The 23,410-nt window shown below is 45.3% G+C and overlaps 3 protein-coding genes across 3 annotated transcripts, besides 26 other annotated features; 2 read left to right on the forward strand and 1 right to left on the reverse strand.

The window, feature by feature from the left end:
• Nucleotides 1-1,919: part of a mobile genetic element that runs on past the window's edge.
• Nucleotides 1-1,939: part of a dispersed repeat that runs on past the window's edge.
• Nucleotides 1,773-1,919: a long terminal repeat.
• Nucleotides 1,915-2,597: a mobile genetic element.
• Nucleotides 1,920-1,924: a direct repeat.
• Nucleotides 2,137-2,677: a dispersed repeat.
• A 2-nt stretch (nt 2,678-2,679) lies between these two features.
• Nucleotides 2,680-3,186: a mobile genetic element.
• Nucleotides 3,165-3,210: a dispersed repeat.
• A 112-nt stretch (nt 3,211-3,322) lies between these two features.
• Nucleotides 3,323-3,347: a tandem repeat.
• Nucleotides 3,348-4,210: 863 nt separating this feature from the next.
• Nucleotides 4,211-4,317: a tandem repeat.
• Nucleotides 4,318-4,319: 2 nt separating this feature from the next.
• Nucleotides 4,320-8,591: a dispersed repeat.
• Nucleotides 5,402-5,434: a tandem repeat.
• Nucleotides 8,539-8,591: a tandem repeat.
• Nucleotides 8,589-9,034: a mobile genetic element.
• Nucleotides 9,026-9,553: a dispersed repeat.
• Nucleotides 9,424-9,459: a tandem repeat.
• Nucleotides 9,554-9,728: 175 nt separating the features above from the next.
• EKO05_0010677 (Protein S-acyltransferase) lies at nt 9,729-10,242 on the forward strand (the record flags this gene model as incomplete). The annotated part of the gene is made up of 2 exons (XM_038943571.1): nt 9,729-9,954; nt 10,088-10,242. 2 exons carry the CDS (start codon nt 9,729-9,731, stop codon nt 10,240-10,242), a joined length of 381 nt encoding a protein of 126 aa, XP_038793620.1.
• A 60-nt stretch (nt 10,243-10,302) lies between these two features.
• Nucleotides 10,303-10,321: a dispersed repeat.
• Nucleotides 10,322-12,214: a mobile genetic element.
• Nucleotides 12,215-12,395: 181 nt separating this feature from the next.
• Nucleotides 12,396-14,267: a mobile genetic element.
• Nucleotides 14,268-14,355: 88 nt separating this feature from the next.
• Nucleotides 14,356-14,424: a tandem repeat.
• A 284-nt stretch (nt 14,425-14,708) lies between these two features.
• Nucleotides 14,709-14,745: a tandem repeat.
• Nucleotides 14,746-14,889: 144 nt separating this feature from the next.
• EKO05_0010678 (Small ribosomal subunit biogenesis) lies at nt 14,890-17,113 on the reverse strand (the record flags this gene model as incomplete). The annotated part of the gene is made up of 2 exons (XM_038943665.1): nt 14,890-16,833; nt 16,892-17,113. 2 exons carry the CDS (start codon nt 17,111-17,113, stop codon nt 14,890-14,892), a joined length of 2,166 nt encoding a protein of 721 aa, XP_038793621.1.
• Nucleotides 17,114-17,170: 57 nt separating this feature from the next.
• Nucleotides 17,171-17,200: a tandem repeat.
• Nucleotides 17,201-17,390: 190 nt separating this feature from the next.
• Nucleotides 17,391-17,421: a tandem repeat.
• A 228-nt stretch (nt 17,422-17,649) lies between these two features.
• Nucleotides 17,650-17,683: a tandem repeat.
• A 92-nt stretch (nt 17,684-17,775) lies between these two features.
• EKO05_0010679 (mediator of RNA polymerase II transcription subunit 13) lies at nt 17,776-23,242 on the forward strand (the record flags this gene model as incomplete). The annotated part of the gene is made up of 3 exons (XM_059637826.1): nt 17,776-17,817; nt 18,377-18,611; nt 18,663-23,242. The coding sequence occupies 3 exons, from the start codon at nt 17,776-17,778 to the stop codon at nt 23,240-23,242; spliced, it is 4,857 nt and encodes a 1,618-aa protein (XP_059493809.1).
• Nucleotides 18,257-18,338: a tandem repeat.
• Nucleotides 22,979-23,020: a tandem repeat.
• Nucleotides 23,243-23,410: the final 168 nt, after the last annotated feature.

The raw sequence follows: 23,410 nt of genomic DNA on the forward strand, positions 1-23,410 counted from the left end.
TAGGGTCTTATTAAACCTAGTTACTAACAGGAGAGCTATATAAACATTTACTGTATACTATAAGGACTTATAGACTATAAGGTTCCCTACCTGTTATATCCTTAGTGTGCCCTTTTCTGCGTCTAACACTACGCCCTCTTGTTAGAGCTAGGGCTTCCCTAAAATAACATCCTAGCTTAGACCTAGCACTACGTAGGCTACAGCCTGCAAGCGCTACCTATCTAAGTTATACCTAAATAAGACTAAACAGAAGATTACAGACTTTCTACTAGTGCCTACTACTTACGCTAAGCATTGTAGCAGCACCTTAATAAAGTCTCCTCCTAAGCGCGTAGTGAAGTTATTGCTTACTACACTAAAGCATTTACACCCTAAGTCTACTAGCGCGTTAGCCTAAATTGCCCTATTAATAAACAATAGAATATAGAATAGGGGCTTGTCTATAGAGTCTATAATAGCTCCCCTAGTAGCCTACAACGCCCCTACACTAGTAGTCTCCTCTACTAATATACTTCTACAGCGCTTCTAACTTAGACTTATATTAGGAGTAGCTAGTTTCCCCTATACAAACTAGCCTCTTTCTTACCTAAGATTATTACTACCTACACTGTAGTTACTACTGCGTTAGCGCAATCCTAGTAAATATATCCCCCTTTGCCGCAACAGGTATATAGGTTGGCCTCCTAGCGTTACTAAAATACCTTATTAGGAACCTACGTAGCCTAGTTAGAAGCAGACTACTTCTAACCCCTACGCTTAGCACTGCTGCTAGTGCGCACTGCAGACATAACTGTTATCTTAATATTACTATCCTTATTACGCTTAGGCGGCGCCTAGGTAGGGCTATAGTGTAGCTAGTTTTCTATAGCTATAGTTTTAACGTCTATAGTAATAGACTTATACTCTATAATAGCTACATTATAATCTATATAAGTTACTCCTTAGTTTATTACTATATTGTAGATGTTTACGTTTAGGGCCTAGCAGAGCTTTAATAGGCACTGTTCTCTGTTCTAGTAAAGGCCGCCACTTTGCACTAGTAGCTGCTTACACTAGATAAAAAAGTCTAAGAACAACTTGCTAGGACCCTAACAGACGCTTTCTAGTTTTACCTAGGCCTGTTCCTAGCTATAGTTGTTGCTGTAGCAGAATTCTAGGTATGCTAGGAAGTCCTCTAGGCTCTACACACCTTAGGTACCCCTAATCTTATAAAATAGAGCTATATCTTGTTGTACAGATATGTTAAGCTAGGACTATATAAAGGTAAACATGTCCTATAGCCTACTAATAAAGAACATGTCTACCTATAGCTTGTGTTCTATTATAACCTACTACGCCTTAAACAAGGATTTATCTCTAGTAAAGGCCTTACCTATAGGGAGAGGTTTCCTATAGGCTGTAGACGCCTGCATAGGGGTATACAGGCCTAGGGTAGACACTAAAAACAGCGCTTTATAAGGCAGGTTAGGGGCTAGGGTAGATGTTAATAGGTACAGCGTTGCGCCTAAAGAGGATAATAGGACTGTAGACGTAGGTCTAGTACAGGCGTTAGCTGTTTATACTAGAGACTCTACAAACACGCGCATATTAGAGTTATTGCGCTTAAGTAAAGCTATACGCTTATTAGCAGCTAATAAGGCTTACTATAAGTTTGTTATAAACTGCAACATCTAGGCTATAAATTCCTAAAGGGTTAAGGGGACAGATTTGTCTAAGGGGTTATTCTAGGAGCTAGCTAACATAGTACAAGTGCTAGCTATTCTCCTAGAAGAAGAGATACAAATGTTAAGGACTAGCCTTAGGTTAGGATGTAATAAGGGTTAATATAGTATTGTATCTCTTAAGGAGGTAACACGTTACGTGTCCTTCTAATATGTCTATAGGGCACGTAACCATCCTGTCTTACTTAAGGCTTAGATAAGGTCTAAGCCTATAACAACAAGGCACTATAAGTAAGCAGATACAGTCCTTATATACGCTAAATTCCCTCTACCTAGTAGCTCTCTAGTAATAACCTAGCCTCTTACTGCTCTCTTACCTGTTACAATCTACTATATAGGAAGATAATTTTTATTACAAATATCTAGGTATAGGTCTATTAACTGCTAGAAAGGTAACTAGTAATCTTACCTAAGATTTACGTTATAAACAAATACTAGAGCCTAGACTATACTGCGTAAGGGTCTAGGCAAGGCACTAGGTATAGCAAGGCTAACAGCTTACTGTTACTGCTAGCATACAGACAAGATCCCCTACAAATAAGTAAATCCTAGGCCAGTTTGCGCAGGAACAGGGCTGCAGAAGCTGCTAGTAATCCTCTTGCAGACGTTACTAGTTAGGGACTTACTGCTCTAGCCTACAAGGTAGACAGCGTCTAACCACTTACGCCTCTAGCAGCCTTAGCCCTAGAATTAAGGCACCTAATTACTTAGGAGATTGCGGAGAGCAAACAGTAGGCACGCCTAAGGCAACCCTTAGCCTAGTGCTAGGCGCTGCACACGCTACGTAGGGAGTAAATAATACCTCTTATATATTACCTATTTAGTATATAATTATTACGCTCCCTATAGCCTTAGCTATATAGGTTTTAGAGCTAATAACTACTAAGGCGTTGTTTACAGTAACGTCTAGCAGAAGTAATAGCTTACTAACTAGCAGCTAATAAAGGCATAAGGGAAGACTTAGCCTTAGCTAGTCTCTTACAAATAAGACTTATCTACCTAGCTGCGCAGTAACACTGCCCTAGTAGCTTACTAAGTAAACGTTAGGAGGATAGGATTACTAGCGTCTATTACGTGCTAAACAGCTTCCTATTCCTATAGACGCTAACTAATAGACCTCTACTAGCGCTGCATTTCTTCTGCTAAGTTTCTCCCTCTACAGGAGGTTTTTCTAGAGCTTAATAACGTTGCTGGAGACCTCTCTACAGTTTAGGACAAACCTTTAAAGAGGAGGGGGCTATTATTACAAGTATTCTCCCCACGCTAGGAGATACCTTAGCCAGGTCCTAGGCTAAGCCTAGGGACCTACCAGCTACACACGTATATAATATTCACAAACCTTAAGACTTACCTATTAAGGATTTGTCTTATCTCTTAATATTACCCTATTATTTGTCCTATCTTGCTCTGCTCCATTGCCTGCCTACAGTGCCCTCACATATTAGGTTATCAGACTATAAGATTTAGAGGGCGGACCATAGTCTAAGCCGCATAGAGTAGCGCTAAGACTAAAGTAATATTAGCGCGCTTAGCGCTAGGATATATTTATAACATGTTCTTAAGACATTTTATATAAAATAATAATATAAAAATTTTTTATAACTATAACTACTACTAATACTACTAGCATAGCTGCCTAGTAAGCTACTACCTAGCTTAATAGCAACATATGTCTTAAAGAATATCTTAGAAATATAATTCTAATATATTATAGGTAAACTATAAGGATTATTATGCTTTCTACTACCTACTATATAGCTATCTAGCCCTTACCTTTAACACTATAGGCAGCCTATTTATCTATATTAGGGAGGTCTTCTGCTAAGAGGACCTAGAGGGCAGAAACCTTTGCAGCGTAAGAATAAACCTAGAACATGTTTTTAATATATTTTAACTTTATGCAGTAATAACTTAGTAGGTATAGTGTGCTACGTACTTATATTCTAGGCTAGTATAGCTACGCATAGCTAGCGCCCTCTTTACACAGCACTAGCTACCTACCTACTACAGAGCGCTAGTAAGTGCTGCGTAAGTCTAAATACTGTAATATATTTTTAATATATTCTAAGTTTATTATAGTTTAGTACTATGCTATTATAACTACCTAATGCAACATTAAGGCCTAGATGCACTAGCAGCAGCTAGCCCTTACCTAAGCCTAAGGCCTACAGCCCCCTCCCTAGCTAGTAATCCTTTAGCTAGACAGTAGTATAAGTGTAACGTCTTCTAAACATATTTCTAGCTTATTTTAGTATATCTACTAAATATCTTCTAGCTTAATATTGTCTATATAGCTGCTGCTGTAGGTGCACTTAGCAGAGCTAACCCCTACCCTAACTGCAACTAGACAGAACACCTAAGTTAGTTTTTCTGTAACGTGCTTTTAATAGGTTTCTAACGTATTTTAGCCTATATCTTCTTTACTAAGGGCAGTTTAGCCTGTAAGAACTGCAATCTGTAGGTAGGCCTACTAGCTGCAGAGGAAGAGGATAACAACAATAACAACAACAATAACAATAATAACAATAATAACAATAATAACAATAATAATAATAATAACAATAATAATAATAATAATAATAATAATAATAATAATTAGGAGGAGGATAGGGGAGATAATAAGGAGAACCTGATATCTATTAGGTCCTCTGTCCTCTCCTCTGTCCCCTCTAACCTTACTAGACCTTAAACACGTTTGTAACGTGTTCCTAGCTTATTTTCTATACTATAGTTATATATAATTACAAAATTAAGTATAGTTACTTAAGATTTCTTTCTAAGTATTTAAGAAATATAGGAAGCCTAATATGTGTATTACATCTTAAAGAATTACTTAGAAACATACTGCTCTTTAAATAAGTATTCTAATATTTGTTAGTAAGTAAATATATTATAAATATGTTCTGTATAAACTTACCTCTAAGATAGGACTTCTTATAGTTTTAATATAGGTAGAGAATACTATTTTCTTTTAACATCCTAGCACATTCTTTGTAGTTTAGCTGTTCCTTCTCTCTACCTAATTTTATATTACTAGATTAGTAGAGCAGGTACTTAAATATAAGCTTTCCTTTTAGCATATTTCTCTTTAAACGTGTTTAAGGAATCTTTAGTGCTAGTTGAACTATAGTAGGGCTATCCTCTACTAAAAGACTGTCTGCAGAAGCTATAGGTAGGCTGAACTGTTATGTAGGTATATCTAGAACAGGTTTAGGTTAAACCTGTTTATTATTATCTGCAACAGGTCCTAGGGGCAAGGTAGGTTAAGGAGAACATGTTTTAGACACGTTCTTAGTCTATTCTAGGTTAGGAGTAGAATAAGCTTTTAGAACACTGTAGTGCTGCTTTATTATGTTATAAAAGAAGTTAAGAGCTTTATGCTCTTAATAAACAGTAGACTAGCTAGTCTGTTAGGCTGCAGGCTTATAGTCTAAATAATACTTCTTAAGATAGGTAATAAGCCTACCTTAATTACTAAATTTCTACTAAATATATTAGTAATATAGTATAAATATGTTATTAAAGTATACTCTATAAAGTTAGTCCTTATACATAACAGCCTAACAGAATAACTCTCCTTAGTAGATAATAAGTTCTCCCTGCTTATTACGCTTGCTAAACCCTGCTAACCTAAAAGGCAATATTAACAGAGTAGCATACTCCTAGTATAAAGGCTAAACATATTAGAAATATATTTATAGTATATTTATATAAGCTTATATAAAATAAGAGAGTCTTAATACCTATATAGTAGAAGAGCAAAGGGTAGTGTTTAACAGTTAGTAGTAGAAGGGAAGGTAGTTTATTAAGACATACTAATTCTTTACTTCTACTAGCATTAAATTTTTTTTACTAAACTAAGCCTACTTAAGGAGTAGGGAAATATAGCTAGAACGTGTTTTAAACACATTCTTATAGCTAAAGTTCTTTCTTAAGTTACTACACAGCTAGCTCTCTTCTTTAAATATTAAGCTTCTGCTCTTTTAGATAAAGAGTGTCCTCTCTTTGCTTAATATCCTACTCCTAAACTTCTTTTTTAAATTAAGCTCTCTCCTACTTCTGTTTAAACTCTTATATCTTATTCTATAGTTAAGATGCTAATTAAGTATTACTAAATTAAGGTATTTAAAACGTGTTTTTAACGCGTTTTGTGCAATATACCTAACTTAAGTCTCTAGTCAAGTAAGAGATTCTCTTAGTGTACTTTTAATTTGTAGACGTCCTAAATTTTTTCTTCTTTTCCTTTATTTAATATAGCTAGAGAAATTAGCTTATAAAAGAGCTAGTATATCTTTATCCTTACTCTTATAAGTTAGATTAAGTACTTCCTACTCTGCTACTCTCTCTTAGCATCCTAAAACATGTTTAGAACACGCTTCCTACCTATTATATAGACAGCACTTACTCTTCTTATAACCTATATTATTATAGAAACGTTAACTTAGGCTTAGTATACCTTAATTATTATGTCTATTTCTATATTAATTTCAGTTTATCTACTCCTAAACATCTTAAAAGTCTATTTATATAGCACTGCTCTAAACATGCTAGTAACACGTTTAAGGCCTATTCGCATATCTTACCTTTTAACTCTAGCTAGAAGCTGTAGCTGTTAGCCAGTCTAATAACCCTTTAACCTAGCCTGCTTAGCTGCATTTAAATGTAATTCTAGCCTATCCTAAATTTGTTTTAGGATAAAGCTATATGCTTAAACAAGACTAGTAACTATAACCTAATTTTTCTTATATTTAACCTAGTTAAACACAGTAGATAAAGATTTAGCAGCTAATAGAAATTAATTAGATATATTTAAACATCTAGAAAGAGTTTTATTATTAGTACTTACACTAAAGAGGATTACACAGCTTATAGTACTTAGCAGCTATTTTAACATTAAGTAGAGACTTTAAGCGTCCCTATAATAAGTTCTTAACATGTTCTGTCTGTAGACATACTTAATCTACACTTTATAGAAAGTAGATATTACAGAATTATACACAACTTATAAGTTGCTACTACTATAGTTAATTAGAAGGATGAATTAAAGAGAGATATCTTCTAAATTCTAAAACGTGTTAGAGGCGTGTTTAAGCAACGTTAGAGCAACTTACTAGCTATCTACTTACTATCTATATTAATAGTAGTTCTATAAAACCTATTTGTATGAAGATAGTACTACTAAATAGATATACTAGCTCTTTTAGCAATCTTTATAAAGAATAGCTTAAACTAACTCTTATACATCTAGCTTTGTTATAAGTTAGTAATAATTTAGCTAAGAGTAATAACTAGAACTAGGTTAGAACGTGCTATTAAGGTGTTATAAATTAATTATACTTTTTCTATAGTTAGGCAAAAAGATAGTAAAGAGAACCTCTAACTATTCTCCTGTAAGTCTCTTAAATAACATGTCTATTTAAAACGTCTGCTACTTAATAAAGATTTTTACCTATTTATTATAAAAGTAGATAATACTTATTCTAGCTGTAGAGGTTATAATGTGTTAAATGTACGCCTAGTATACGTAAACATCTTTAAAATAAGTTAAAGGCACGTTAACTTACTGTTATAGGTTCCTAATGTTTAAGTCTCTACTTAAATAGAACACCCTTAATATTTCTACTATATAGAAACTAAGTAAGCTTCTTCTTATTAATAAGACGTATAACATAATCTTTGTTAATAAAGGCAGTACTTAGATCCTTAATTAAACAGAATCTGTAGCTACTAAGATATATAACTAGCTAAGGTAAATTTAAGAAGTCTGCTAAACACGTTAGTAACATGTTATAGGTTACTTCTTAGTATATACATCTTAAAGTCTAAGAGGTTAGTATTAGATAAAGAATATTTATAATATCTAGTATATAATTTAGTTCTATAATAAATAGAGGAGGAGAAGCATGTAAATATGTTCTAAAGATAATAAGAACAAAGTATAGAGTATATTCTAGATTATCTAGAATAATTACATAAAATGTAACTAGACAGTCACACTAATAAACAATCTGGCCCTGTTCTTAAGGGTAGTTAACACCTGTTATACTTAGAACGTGCTTAGAACTTATTTTCTGCTACTTACTACAGGTTTAGAGATTGCCTGTTATAGGCTTAATAACGTTACACTGCTCTCTACTATTCTCTTTATTCTCTAGTGTAGAGAGACTGTTCTAGAAGAGATCTACTAGATAGCTTACATCTACCTCCTTTTAAACCTATTAGATAAGATGTTTTTTATCTATATTTAGTTAATATAATCTGCAAGTAATAAAGTACTTATATCTGCTAATACCCTAAAATATATTAAGAACATGTTTAACTACATTATATTATATCTAAACAGCTTACTTACCTACTCTTATTAGTGCCTAACCTATAGCTTGTATATGTTCTTTTTTAGTATACAACACCCTTTATTAAACCTGCAGTTAATACTAATATATAGCCTAGAGAAGATATTAGTATAATATACTTAAAATATATATAGAACATATTTATACGCCTATGCCTGCTTTTATCTAGTTATTAAAACTCTCTTAGGGACACTACTCTAAATCTTATACAGATTATTATATATCTCCTCTATAACTTTACTATATAAATACGCTTTTAATCTGTTCTAAAGATATTTATAGTACTTAATGCTAGTACACTTATACTTCTATCTATAAGCATAGCTATTAAGAAATAGACAGAATATTAGTTATTTATATAATTTTACAGCCTTAGAGTACTAGAACTTATTTAAATATGTTAGAAACGTAGTAGAAACGTGTTCTAGTAACATACCTAAGTTACTTATGCTAGTATAGCTTCTTATATCTATAGTAATCTATATATAGTTTTAGCTAGCTAAATAATATATATATAACGTACTCCACGGGCGAGTCGGACACACAGGCGAGTCGGACACTTAAATTCACACCAAAAATCACAATTCTTACACCTTAATATCTTTACAACCACACAATAAAATTGTCTAGAAATTTAAAATCTATGCTGCATCTATATAAAAATAAAGAGTCTAGAAGCACTAAGCTCTATTATAGATACACATAGAGGTATTTAAAAGTACGCTAAAATAATCCCCGTATTTTATATCTTACTTACTAACTTCTACATTAATAGGAGGAAAGCTAAGCGCTTCTATAGTCTTTATATTTATATACATGCAGCGTAGTATATTAATTTTTAAATAATTTTATTGTGTAGTTGTGGAGATATTAAGGTTTAAGAATTGTGATTTTTGGTGTGAATTTAAGTGTCCGACTCGCCTGTGTGTCCGACTCGCCCGTGGAGTACGTTACCTATCTTAAAGACCTTTTAGATATAGAGGCAGCGCTATACTATACTTAAGCCTAACAGCATTAAGAGTAGTACCCTACAAACTTTTAGGCATAAATTAGATCTTTGTCTATAATATATTAGAAATATATATAAAACATATTTACGTCTACTATACCTATTTTCTCCCTTTACTGCTCTAAATAACACCTAGCTAAGCAGTAAGATCTATTTTAACTACTTCTAGAGTATTACAAAGACTAAAGCTGCTCTCTTCTCTTTTATTACTATTATACTTGCTGTTACTTAAGGTAGGATTAAATATGTAAAAAAGGTCTGCTATACTATAAAAACATGTTCTTAATAGAACTAAAATATATTTAATTAAGTTATTGTGCAACTCTTAGTAAAAACTTGTTACTATACCTAATATAGCTGTACTAGACTATACTATCTTTTAGAGATCCCTGCTAAAGCATGGTCGCCTGCCTATCTAGGTTTAGTCATGGTCTGCCCTCTAAATCTCATGGTCCGATGACCTGCTTCCTGAACCTGCCGCAACCGCGGGCCCATGACATCATCTCCCAAACCATCACCACAGCACGTGAAAAGCAGTAGCATTTCTCAACACCAGAACCAGAACCAGAATTGAAACCAACCTCAGTATCAGTGCCCCCACCAACACCTCAAGAATCCCCTCGCTCGCACCTGACCAAAAAGAAAATGCCCACCCAACAACACCTCAGCACGCAGGCCCAGTCGCAGGCCCAGTCCCAAGGTGCACGAGACGTAGAGACGCACGAACACCACGCGAAAGCCAGTGCATCGGGGGGGTTGAATCTCAACCTCCTCGGCGCTCTATCCGGCGCTCTCACCTCGACGACGAAAAAGACAACGCGCAGCGCGGCTGACGGGTCGCAGGCTGCGACGGAAGAGCGGCGAACGGCTGGTGAGTTGATTTTTCCGTGGGGTTTGTTCCATCCATCTTGTGCTACTTTGATTCCAATCTCGGGTTCCATCTCCAAAAAGCAAATGGAAAAAAGAAAAAAAAAAGGAAAAACGGGCTAACCCACAACCCACAGCAACAGCCAGCGGAGCAGCGCAGGGCCAGGGAAACGCATATGCAGCCGCGGACGCCTCGGAAGGCAGCAAGAAGACGAAAGCAAGGGAGCAGACGAATGCCGTGGCCGAGAGCAAGAAGCTGGAGAAGGTGGATCATTTAGGGATCGAGGGGTGAGGAGATGCCTTGTATATCGATGAGTAAACCAATAGAACAAACTAAAACAAAACATACAGCAGCTATAACAAGAAAGCACTAACGTACTCCACGGGTGAGCGGATCAAACGGGTGAGCGGATCACTCTGCCAAGACCACACCAAACCTCCACCTTACCACGCAATGCCTCAACAACAACATTAATCTACGCCCTTAAGAGAAGCTGCAATACAGCTTGCGCTCTAGGCAATTAAATAAGACGCAACACTTACTATATAACGTGCTGCAGCTATATATAACGCGCCTTACAGCACACTACACACTTAATATACAGAACAACCTACACAAGCTAATTATACGCTAGTTTAACAGATTATAGACTAGACTAAGGAGGACATAATTACTAAGTATATCCTTAAGCTAGATGTATAAGGATTTGCCCCTTAGCTAGCTACTATAGCTAATATAGCTAATTCTTTGCGTGCTAAGCGCAATATAGGCTATGTTAGCATAAACTGGCCTAACATGTTTATTAAGCGCCGCCCTAACCTTAAAGTAAGGTTTAATTGCAAGTACAACTACAAGAGAGCCTTCTGTAAGGATCTAGAGATTATTAGGGGCTGGTTTAGGCTTATAGCAAATGTTAAAGCTAAGTATAGTATCTAGGACAATAACACGTACAACTTTAATAAGACAGGCTTTATAATAGGCTAGATATTAACAGGAGCAGTTGTTACAGGCTTAGAGCGTTAAGGACAGCTAAAGGCAGTGCAGCAGGGCAATTAAGAGTGGACAACGGTTATACAGGGCATTAATAGCACAGGGTAGGCTATTCTACCCTTTATTATCTTTAAAGGCTGCAACCACCTCTCTGCCTGGTACAAAGAGGACAATCTGCCCTATAACTAGGTTATTAGAGTCTCTAAGAACAGATAGACTACTAACAAGCTTAGTCTAGACTAGTTAAAGCACTTTAATGCCTATACAAAGACGCGCACCTAAAGAGTACACTAGCTGCTCCTTATTAACAGCTATAAGAGCTACAACTCCCTTAACTTCTAATAATACTGCAAGAAAGCAAAGATTGTTATACTGTGTATGCCTCTATACTTATTTTACCTCTTATAACTACTAGATATAGGTTATTTTGCCCCTCTAAAGAAGGCATATAGGCACTAAGCTAAGAATCTTATATATAACTACATTACTTATATTACTAAAACTAAGTTCCTACTATACTTTATAGACGCCTATAAGGAGACATTTACTTCTAGCAATATCTAAGAAGGCTTCTAAGGCGCTGGAATAGTCCCCCTTAACCCAGAACGGGTTATAATGGGTCTTGATGTCCGCCTACGTACCCTACCGCTACCTACTGTAGAAGATAAGCCCTAGTAGTCCTAAACCCTAAGCACTACCCTGCAATTAGGGTCGTAATTAACGCTAGTTTAAGAGAGGATTTAAAGGCATGTAAGCAGCTTACTAACTTTAATAGTTAAGGCCTTTAAAAAGCTTGCTAAAGGCGCAGCTATAGTAGCGCACAAGCTAGTGTTAGCTTAAAGAGAGATTACTAGGCTTTAAGCAGTAAATAAGGCTGCTATATAACGTAAATTGCATAAAAGAAAGCAATTATAGCAAAAGGGAGTCCTAACAGCTAAGGAAGGCCTTTAATTAACTACTCTAACTAAGTTTAGGGCGCATAGTAATAGTAAGAAGGCAAAAAAGCAAGTGCGCACTAAAGGAGGGGAAGTAACCTAAAGATGCTGTATAAAGTGCTATAATGTTAGATATAACTTATATATATATAAGAAGGCTATAGAAGATGTTTCTAAATAATATTATGTACTGCACTACTGTATATAAGGCTAAAGTGGGCTAATGCGAGCTATAATAGGGTAGAAATTTGGTGTGGTCTTGGCAGAGTGATCTGCTCACCTGTTTGATCTGCTTACCTGTAGAGTACGTTATATAGTGACTATAAATATATAGACTTAGCACTACAGATACAACTCCTTCTCTCCCTTATCTTCTTTCTTTAGAGGAAGAGTGTAGACTAACGCTGTAGCTAGGAGTACGTAGAAGGATAGAGAAGAATGTTAGTTATTTAGAGATTAAGAGGTATAAGGGAAGAGGTATAGAGATAGTAGATAGATTATGTGTATTAATAGATTAAAACATTAACGTACCCCACGGGCGAGCCGCTCAACAGGCGAGCCGCTCACTTTTGCCAAGCCCCTACCAAACTCCACCCTATTATGGCCTAAAACAACCTAGTTTAGTGCTGTAAAGTGCAGTATAGCCTGTAATACTATTTAGAAACTACTTCTACCTCTTTCTGACACGTTTGCGCGTTGTGTCCTGTCTAATTACACTGTCTACAGCGTCTTTAGGAGGGCTTACCTCCTTTAGCGCGCACCTGCTTCTTTGCCTTCTTCCTATTACTACGCGCCCTAAACTCCTTTAGAGTTATTAATTACAGGCTATCCTTAACTGTTAGGGTCTCTTCTACCTAAACTTACTTTCTTTTATATAATTTTTATTGTATAGCTGCCTTATTAGCAGCTTAAAGCTAAGTAATCTCCTATTATGCCAACACTAGCTTATGCGCAATTATTGCTGCCCCTTTTACTACCTTCTTAAACGCCTTAACTATAGAGGTAGGCAAACTATCTATATACCTCTAAATCCTTATCTTTACAAGCGTTAATTGCAACCTAAGTTTAAGGGTGTTACTTAGGGTTTGCAACTACCAGAGCTTGTTATTAATAGGTAGTAGTAGTAACAGAGTGCGCAACTTTACATTAAGGGCTATTATAACCTAGTCTAGGTTAAATAGGACTAATCTAGCACCTTAGAACCCTCCCTAGATGTTCTTAGAAGTAATTGCAGCATTATAGGCGCGTATAAAGCATAGCAGGAACTCTGTCTTTATAATATAGTTAATCTAGTTATATATAAGTATTTTAGCTTAGCGCCTATACGCCTTCTTTAAAGTAGTAAAACAACCTATATTAAGGGGCTGTGTAAGGTGTAATAAGTAAAGAGGCAAACAGAGAGTAATAATCTTGTTATCCTTATAGTATTGCTAGAATTTAAGAGAGTTGTAGCTCTTATAACTATTAATAATAAGCAAATAGTAGGTGCTAATAGTACACTCCTTTGTATGCCTGTTAAAGTGCTTTAACTAGTTAAGACTAAGCTTGTTAGTAGTCTAGCTGTTATTAGAGACTCTAATAACCCAGTTATAAGGCAGATCCTCTTCTTTGTACCAGGCAGAGAGGTAGTAGTAGGCTTTAAAGATAAGGAAGGCTAGAATAGCCTATCCTTTGGCATTAATGCTTACTATAGCCGTAGCCCACTCTTAGTTGCCTGGCTAGATAGCCTTTGGCTGACCCTGTTGTTCTAAAGCTGTAACAACTGCTCCTAGGGAGATCTAGCCTATTATAAAGCCTGTCTTGTTAAAGTTGTATATGTCTTTATCCTAGATACTATACTTAGCTTTAATATTAGCTACTAGGCTAAACTAGCCCTATAGAACCTTAGAATCCTTATAGAGGGCTCTCTTATAGTTGTACTTGTAATTAAACTTAACTTTAAGCTCTAGGTGTTGCTTAACAAACGTACTAGGCCAGTTTACGCTAATAGGGCCTAGATTGTGCTTAGCGCGTAAAGAATTAGCTATAGTAGCTATATCTAAGAGCTAAGAGGAAAATCCTTATATATCTAGCTTAAGAACATGCTTAATAATTACCTTCTTCTTATTATTGTCTAGCTTCTATAAGTTAGCTATAGAATCTGCGCGTAAAGGTTGTCCTATGTGTTAGTCGCTTAGTGTCTTTTAAGGGACCCTGTAGATAGCTGCAGCGCGTTACTAAGAGAGATTCGCGTCTTATTTAAGAGCCTGGAGCGCAAGCTGTATCTAAGCTTCCTTTAACGCGTCTAAATGGTGTTGTTAAGAAGACATTGGTGTAGGAGGAGAAGTTTGGTGGGGGCTTGGCAAAAGTGAGCGGCTCGCCCGTTGAGCGGCTCGCCCGTGGGGTACGTTATAGCAGCAATAACCAGAAAAACAATATATAATAGAAATATAGACTTAGTGCTGCGTTTATAAGCGCTGCTTTCTTCTTATGTAGAGATTAAGAGGTAAGAGGTAAGAGGTAAGAGGTAAGAGGTAAGAGGTAAGAGGTAAGAGGTAAGAGGTAAGAGTTAGGTAGAAATAAATAACAAACAAACAAATTAAAACATTACAGTAGCTACAACTAGAGAAAAACAAGGTGTGTGTAATAGGTATTATGGACTTGGTACTATGTTTATAAGCGCTGCTCTCTTCTTACGTATAGATTGAGAGGTAAGCGGTAAGAGGTAGGTAGAAATAAATAACAAACAAACAAATTAAAACATTACAATAGCTATAACTAGAGAAAAACAAGGTGTGTGTGATGGGTATCATGGACTTAGTACTGCGTTTATAAGCACTGATTTCTTCCTATTAAGAGGTAAGAGGTAAGAGGTAAGAGGTAAGAGGTAGGTAGAAATGAATAACAAACAAACAAATCAAAACATCACAGCAGCCACGACCAGAGAAAAACAAGGTGTGTGTGATGGGTATCATGGACTCGGTACTACGTTTACAAGCGCTGCTTCCTTCTTCCTTTCTTTTCTCTCCTTTTATTACAGGCCGCGGAACGCATTCCCGCTGGCGCTGCGGATGTTCTTCTCTTTCCTTCTGTCGTGGCGCTGCGCCGCACTCGCCGTCTCGGACTTCTTCTTCTTCTGCTCGGGGGCGAAGGTGATTTCGCGCTCGCCGACGACGGTCGTGGTGCTGGATTTGGGCGTGGCGTCTTTGAGCTTGGAGACGCGGGAGCCGAACGTCTTGTCGGCTTGGGGGGCGTGCTTTTTCGTGCGCGAGGACGAGACGACCATGTGCGGGCCCTTTGGTTGGGGGAGCATCGGGTTGTTGTGCCCGGCTTTGCGGTACGAGGACGAGGAGATTCGGGTGTCGGCGGGGGCTTTGCGGGCGGGTCGCTCTTCTGCGTCCGAGGCGTCCGAGTCGGAGGTGTCGGAGCCGTGGGGCGACTCGAGGTCTTCCTGCTCGGCGGCGGTGAGGCCCTTGGGGATCTTGGTGCTGGGGTTGATGGCCTGGAACTCGTGCGACTGCTCGTCGACCTGGAAGTCTTCGTCCTCGAAGAGACGGGCGAAACGCGAGTCGCCGAGCAGACCGGCCGGCTTCTCGGGCGCCTCGACGGCGGGCGCGGCGGCATCGAGCATATCGTCGTCGCCGCCCTTTTTGAGCACGCGCTTGGCGCGTCTCCGGTCCTTCTCCTCTTCGCGCGCCTGCATCTTCTCGGCCAGGGCCCTGTTGACCTTGACGGCGACCTTTTTGTTGCCGCGGATCCTGCTCTCGCGCTCCTTGTTGATCTTCTCGGCGATGCTCTTCTCGCGCTGCTCCTGCCACATGTCGGGGTTGGAGATGAGCCTGGCCTCCTCGTACAGCTTCTGGGCGACAAAGTAGCCGTGCATGTACGGGCGCAGCAGGCTCGTTGTGCCGATGAGGTGGTCGAGGTTGAGCGCCTTGAGCTGGGCGGTGGTCAGGAACTTGAAGTTGTCGTAGACCTGGCCGGTGGCGGGAGCGGCGAAGGCGTTGGGGTCGTTTGGGTCCTCGGCCATTTCTTCGACGATGTTGTCGAGGAAGGCGCACCACTTGGGCGCGGGGCCGAGCTGGGGGATGAAGAACGAGTGCTGCTGCTTGCCTTCGTTTGCGGTCAGGAGCATGCCGCTGTCCTTGACCCACTCGACGTGGTTGAGGTCGACGGCGGGCTCGACCGAGGTCCAGGGGGTGCCGGTCTGAGGGTCCCAGATCTTGATGATGCGCTTGTCGGCTGTGAGGATCTTGGGCTCGGCGACGTGGGTGCGCGAGGTGGTGTTGGACTCGAGGTAGATGATGTTCTTGATGGCGAAGCCGTAGCCCTGGTCCTTCTTGAGCAGCGGCGTGGGCGAGCGCAGGTCGTAGAGGTGGACCAGGCCGTTGGAGTGGCCGAGGGCGAGATTCAGGCCTGCGCGGGGGAAGGTGAGTGCGGTGACTTGGGAGCGGCCCTCGAAGGGGTCGTGGGGCGGGGACAGGATGCCGACCCTGTTGCGCGACCTCGAGTCCCAGAACTCGACGGTGCCCAGCGAGGTGCCAAAGGCCAGCAGGTTGTGGCTGTCTTCTGCGATGGCGGCCGTGTTGACGGCGCCGGCGTCGACGCCGCCCTGCAGCGAGCCCGGGGCGGCGGTGAGGAGGTCGTCGCCGCCCACGTCGATCTCGTAGCTGCGCATGAAGCGTCCGACCTCGAGGTTCAGCCGAAAGGCCTCGCCCAGGCCGTCTGCGTTGACGCCGACGGCGGGCACCAGACACTCTGCGGAGCGCTTGTCGTAGACGAGGTCGCGGCCATAGCGCGGTATGCGCGTTGCGTGGTGGAGGCCGCCGCCCGTGTGGAACTCGATGACGCGGTCGGCCTGCAGGTGGACGCTCTTGGTGTAGTCGGAGGAGAGGATGCGGAAGGTCTCGTTGAGGGTGTTTGTGTTGCGGGCAAAGGAGAGCGACAGGTGGGGGAGGTAGTGGGTGTGGATCTGAGGCTGGGGCGTGTCAGTCTGGTCATGCTGGTCGTGCTGGTCGTGCTGGTCGGGTGCATACCTTGTAGGTGCCCGTGGACATGACCCAGTCGCCATCTTCGCTGACGCGCACGCACTGGCTGGCCTCGTCGAAGCCAAAGTCCTGCAGCAGCTCCACCCGGCTGGCAAACTCGGGGTCGTTCTTCAGGCTTCTCTTCCGCCGGCGGATCAGCCACTCGGGCAGGGGCCGGGCCTCGCTGCCGCTGACGGTGTAGACGGGGACGGCCGAGTTGGTGATCTTCATGGTGGCGCTGCGGGCGAGGTGCACAGCAAGAAAACGAACGATGAAAAGCTGCGACCCCGATAACGATAACGATAACGATAACGATAAGGAAAGGGAAAAGGAAAAGAAAAGGAAAAGGACAAGGGCCAAGACCAGGAAAGGGAAAAGCAGAGGCCGAGCCCGTCGCCCGTCCGTCGCCCGTCTCCCGAGCTGCGCTAGCGGGTGGACCGGGGCGCTGTGCGTACGACACACGACGTCGACGTCGACGGCGACTCCACCACGCCCAAGCCTCGCAAGCCTCGTCTCGTCTCGTCTCGTCTCGTCTCGTCCTGGGCTGTCCTGTTGCAAGCGTGCAGCCTCGCGCGTGACTGCAGACGCCTGCTTGTGTCGCTGCAGCTGCCCCGAAGCACCGGACGCCTCCCACCGCTGTTGCGCGCACGGCCGGCGACGGACACTCGACAACCATGCTCCAGCTGGCGACGCGCCCACACCATGCAGCTCCTCTAGCACGCGACCCCCCGCCCACACCCAGTGCGCTGCTACCTTGCCCTCTCTGACCTCGTCCTCTCTGACCTCGCCCTCGCCCTGCCCCGGAGACTGCGGAGTTGATGAAGGGTCACGCCCGCCTGCGAGTCCCACGCGAACACCACCGGAGAGTTCCGTAGAGGGCTGCAGACCTTCTGATGGAATACCTCAAGACGTGCACCACGAATGCGCAAGTCATTGTACGCTCTCTCTACTCTACTCTACTCTGCTCTACTCTGCTCTACTCTGCTCTACTCTGCTCTACTCTGCTCTACTCTGCTCTACTCTGCTCTACTCTGCTCGACTTTACTCTACTCTACTCTACCCTACTCTACACTACTCTACCCTACCCTACCCTACCTCTACCTCTGCCACTACCTCTACTCTACCCTACTCTACCCTACTCTACCCTACTCTACCCTACTCTACCCTACTCTACCCTACCCTACCTCTACCTCTGCCACTACCTCTACCACTGGATTCACTACTTCACTACTTCACTATATCACCACATCACCCATCACCTACCACTACATAACCACATCACCCATCACCTATTACCACATTACTATATTACCTATCACGCATTACTACATTACTACATCACTTATTACCTATCACTATATTACTACATTACCTATCACCTATCACCTATCACCTATCACCCATCACCTATCACCCATCACCCATCACCCATCACCCATCACCCATCACCCATCACTACATCACTACATCCACCCCGCTGACCTGACCGCCCAGGGAGACTTCGAAGCTGTCGCCTACCAGGCCTTCTCCGTCGCCCGCACCGCCGCCCTCGCCGACGGGAGCCCCTCGGAGGACACGCGCGCTGTCGAGGCCGCCCTGCGCGCACGCCAGCTCTTCGTAGCACGTGACCCCACCAGGCCCTGCCTATGGCTCTTCACTCCCACCGCTCTCGACCACGCCGCCTCGCACCCTGCCGACCTGCCCGACGTCCCAGGCTATCTGCTGCAACGTGTGTATCCAATCCCTGGCCCTCCACACCACCCACGCTAACCCTGCCCAGGCGAACACGCAGGTCTCACAAAAGCCCTCGAATACGCACGTCCGCCCTTGGCTGTTCGCTACCCCCCTGCAGCTTCCTACGCCGCCCTGGCCGCCGCCCAGAACAACGCCGCCCACTTTGCCGACACGCGCGCCACCCCCAGCACCAGCAGCCAGGCCACTGCCTCGGACCAGCCGCCGCCTCCTGATTGCTTCACCGTCTACGAGCTCTTCACCTCGTCTGTCGTTGCCCTCATCACCCTGTCCCTGGTCAAGGAATGCGCCGTGACCGCGCTCAACTACCGTACCTTGATATCCAGGCCCGTCTTCCACTCGCACCAAGACGCCATCCCCGCCTCCGACCTTCGCGCCGACCCGCACTGGCTCACCAGCATCACCGTGCAATGGGCGAGCTCCGGTACGCTCGTCGTGTCGACCTTCACCGAACAGAATCACGACATCAACTGCCTGCAGGACGTCTCCACCGACGCCGAGCGTAAGCGCCTGGTCGGCAAGTGTGTGCGCGTGGCTCCCAATGGCGCGCTCGGCAGGATCATAACTTTCGACGACCCTCTGCACCTCGCCCTCGAAGACGCTGCCCATCGCCCGCGCAGAAAGCGAGCCAAGAGAAGCACGCTGGAGCAGAGCATTGAAAAATGGAAGAGCACCGTCAAGCGCTGGCTCTCTTGGAAGGGCTACTCGCTGCCCAACCTTGACTGCAGCAGCGCCTGGGTCAGGCTGCGCACCACGTTCAACGACCAGCCAGCCGCATCGGACTGCGTCTTTGTCTCTTCAGACCAAGACGTGCTGTGGCCTCGGGCGTTGTGCTACTACTACGGAGCGTCCAGTGAGGCAGAGCCGCCGGCGCCGTTGGGACATGGCCCTGGCACGGCCGACAGCGTACTGGCGTGGTTCGAGGGCCTCGAGTCGGCAGGCTTCAGAGACCCCTACGACGTTGCCCAGGAATGGCTCACCGGCAAGGCGGAGCGCGACAAGAAGATGTTGGATGCACAGCGCAAAGCCAAAAAGGCCGAGGAAGACGTGGCCCATCACAAAGAGGAGGTCCAAGGTCTGTTCCCGTCGTCGCCGCTCAACACGCGAATCGGCGCCTACGGAGAGCTCCAACCCGTCAGCGGCGTGTATCCAACGCCCCCTGACGGTGTTGCGCCGGGCGCCTCCATCTTCACCAGCGACACACCCAGCGTCACCGGTGCAGCTGCAAACGTCATTCTCGCACCTGGCGGCACCAACCCTGCCATCAACCTGTCAGCGCCGCAGGACAGTGCGCCAGCAGCAACGACACAGCAACCGGCCACGTCCCCCGCGGCAGCCGCAGAGACCAACCAGTTTGACACATCTGGCGGCAATGACGACCTTTTTGGAGACGACATGGATGACGACAGATACGAGAATGTCGTTGGTGACGATGACTTTGACTTTTTTGACAGGCCCAACGACGGAGACGTGGAGATGACGGACGCCGCACCAGCTCCAGACACCAAACTCGCAGTACTCGAGACGCCCAAGCCGCCTGTCAGCGTAAAGGCAGAGAGCAAGGAGGAAGCGTCCGACCCCCTAGCGTCGCTCGAAAACCCACCTGCTTCCGCAGCGAGCGACCCAATCGCAGGTCCAGCGCACCAGGCGCAAGAAAAGCACACTGTTGCTGCTCCCGAGCACGACACCACTAAGCTGGACAGCGATGCGCAAGACCAGCAAACGCCATCGGCCAAAGCGTACACACCTCCGCTGAGCCCGAGCAGAGTACGAGATGCACTGAAAGCCTCTCCAAAGAACGCACTGCCCCTGCACATACCGCAGAACGAGCTTCAAGACCGCCGGGGCAGCGCGTTTGGTCCTCTCGCCTTCAGCCGCAAGATGAGTATGTCTGATGCGAAATACCAAGGTGGGCGTCATGGGCCTCACACCGATACCGAGCCTAAAGAAGATCAACTTGAACACTCTCGACCCAAGAGCCTTCGAAATGTGCCGCTGCTCACCAAGCTTCGCTATGCAGTCGCACTTTCATCGGCGGCCAATTTGCCAAAGATTACACCCTCCATCAAGGGCGCTAGTGACGACTCGGGTTCTGATATCGACTCGGAGAGCATGAGCTCTGATGTGTCAGACGAGGATGCTGACGCCCTTCTCCCCACGGTTTCGACATCCTTCACAGGCGGCCCCATCGTGTCGGCCAAGAGGAAGCTACCGACAGAGGGCAACGCTACGCCACTGTCTGTCACCTCGTTCGCTGAATCGCTCGGTGGAGACCTGCTCGAGCTCCAGAACCTCCACCTCGACGAAAGCTCATTGCTCACATTCGAGCCAAGCGGTCGGGATTGGTCTCTGGCGAAGCTCCCTTCTCCGCTGGAGAGACCGGTGGTGGGCGCCCGTCACAGCATGCCGTTGTTTCCGCATCCCATCGGCCAAGTCCCGGATACGCCCACGTCACAGCCAGATGCTTACTTTGAGACCCCAGACGACAGGCCAGCCAGCGGAGCAGACAGCATCAACGTAGTGCAGATGATTGCCGAGCAAATCATCTCCGCCACGCTCGACATCCTCGACGAAGACCCCGCAACACCGCCTTGTGCTGTGCACAGCTCGATGGGGAAGCGCTGGAGTGCTGTCATCAAGGAGCTGTTCCCAAAATCTGCCGACTGTAACCTGCCTGCGCTAGCAGCTGTCAACGATGTCTTCCCCGAAATGTCAGCTCACCCCAAGGGGCAGCAGAGGATTCCGGCGCGGAAACCGAACGAGACCCCGCCGATTCCTGGAAGTCAGATGTACCTGATTAACCCGCCTTTCATCCGGGTGCGGCGTGGGGAGACTCCTTGGGACCTGCTGCCGCCTGCCGTAGCGTTTTGGGAGTCGCTGGGGCTGGCGCCAGTCAATGGGCCGAAGAACGTGGTTGCCTTTTGTATCTACCCACATAGCGACTCGCTGAGGCCATGCCTGGAGGGTTTCCTTCTGCACATGCAGCTCGCCTACGATACCTGCAAGCTCGGGACCCATACGCGAGTCGAGACTGTGAGCGAGTACGAGGGCGGTCTGGTGCCTTGTAGAGTGGCGACGCCTGCAGCGCCTCGTGCCGTCTACAAGGCACTGCGGGAGACGTGCGTCCAGCTCGGAAAGGTTTTGGCTGCAAGACACGTCCACATTCGTGAACAGCACGACGCGAACGTCGACGCCTTCATCATCTACATGGTCAATCCGTTCGACGAACCCTCCGCCCTGTGGGAGCTCTGCGCCTCCTTCTGGACCCTCTTCCAGACCTACGGCCAAGGCCCAGCGCACGCGGGCCAGCCACAGAAGCCGGATCTTGTTCTCCAAATCATACCCATCAAATACATTGCCTCCTTCAACCATCCCGTCATCCTCCCCAGCAACACCTACGTCAAGCTCGCCCACGAAGTCTACTCCCGCAGCCCACCCAGCACGCCCAACGAGGACAAGACCCCTCTCCCCATCGCCTCTGCACCTGCCTTTCAGCTCGAAGAGTCGATTCCTCGCGTGGTGCCGTTCAAGTTGCAGTCTCATCCTCCGCAAGATTTGCTGAGGGAGAACTCGTACATACACATGGCATACGCCATCAGTCTTGACGGCACATGGTTGACTGCTGCATGGACCGATAGCTGCGGGAAGAGCCAGGCTACGTCAACGTACCACCTCGGCACGCGCCCATTTCGCGAGCTTGCAAAGGAGATCTGGGCGACCACTGTCTCGATTGTAGAGGCGAGGAAAGTGCAGTGGCGTGTCTGCATCGCGCGCGCGGGCGTCATGGATAAGGAAGAGCTGGAAACGTGGGTGTTTCTCACCTCCTGCCCTACGCAGTTGAACCTGTTCATTACGCTCCTCAACGTAGACACGCAGCCGTCATATCAGTTCACCGCCACAGCGCCCGCCTCAACGAGTCAAAGCAATCCAAACACCCCAGCCGCCACACCCGGCGCAGGAGTCTCTCCAGATCCCACGCTTGGCCTTACGCCCGCCGCGACACCGTCCGCCGTTGACACTGCAGCCGATCTCACACAAGACCCGGACGCGCGCCTCCTAGACGTAACGGACGAGACCTGGGGCATCATCCTCGCGCACCGCCTCCACAACAGCAACTCCACCAACCAGTTCAACCCCGCGCTCATCTCCGGTCTGCTCGTGAAGCGCGGGCCAACCCATGCCACATCAGCAGGCACAGCCCGAGAAGAACGCCCCATAGCCATTGCCGTGAACATCCTCTGGATTGGCGCCGTCGGCAGCACCCGCGCCACCGCATCACCCTTCCCGCCTACACCAGGCGGCTCAGACCCGGCCGGCAGCTCCTATCTCTCGGGCGGGTCTCATCCTCCGCCACCGGGCACCGCCAGCCAGCCGCCCACGCCCACCCAAAGCCCCCAGCAGACGAGCAGTCTCATGTGGACGCCCACACCGCAGACGCGCGTCACGGCCGAGAACCTGCTGAAAGAAATCATGCAGCAGTTCAGGGGCTTGGGTTTGTTGGCCAGACTGCGAGGTCTAAGGGGCGGCAGACACGGGACCGTGCCGTGGCACATCAACGCGGCGCTCCGGGGGGTCGAAGGGCTCGGTCGCGTGACGGGCGGCCGGTGAGCAGGAGACACGATGGGAGGCGTTTAGGGTTTTTTGTTTTTCTATTCGACTTTGGATACCACGGCGTTTTGGGTGGGGATTGCATACTCACATCGGAGCGTAGATGATACCGGTAGATAGCGACGTATCCTAATCACCACGACATGATTACATGGCGTGTAGATGAAC

This window comes from Ascochyta rabiei, chromosome 20 (genome assembly GCF_004011695.2).
Source record: "Ascochyta rabiei chromosome 20, complete sequence".
In the NCBI taxonomy this organism is placed as follows: Eukaryota; Fungi; Ascomycota; class Dothideomycetes; order Pleosporales; family Didymellaceae; genus Ascochyta; species Ascochyta rabiei.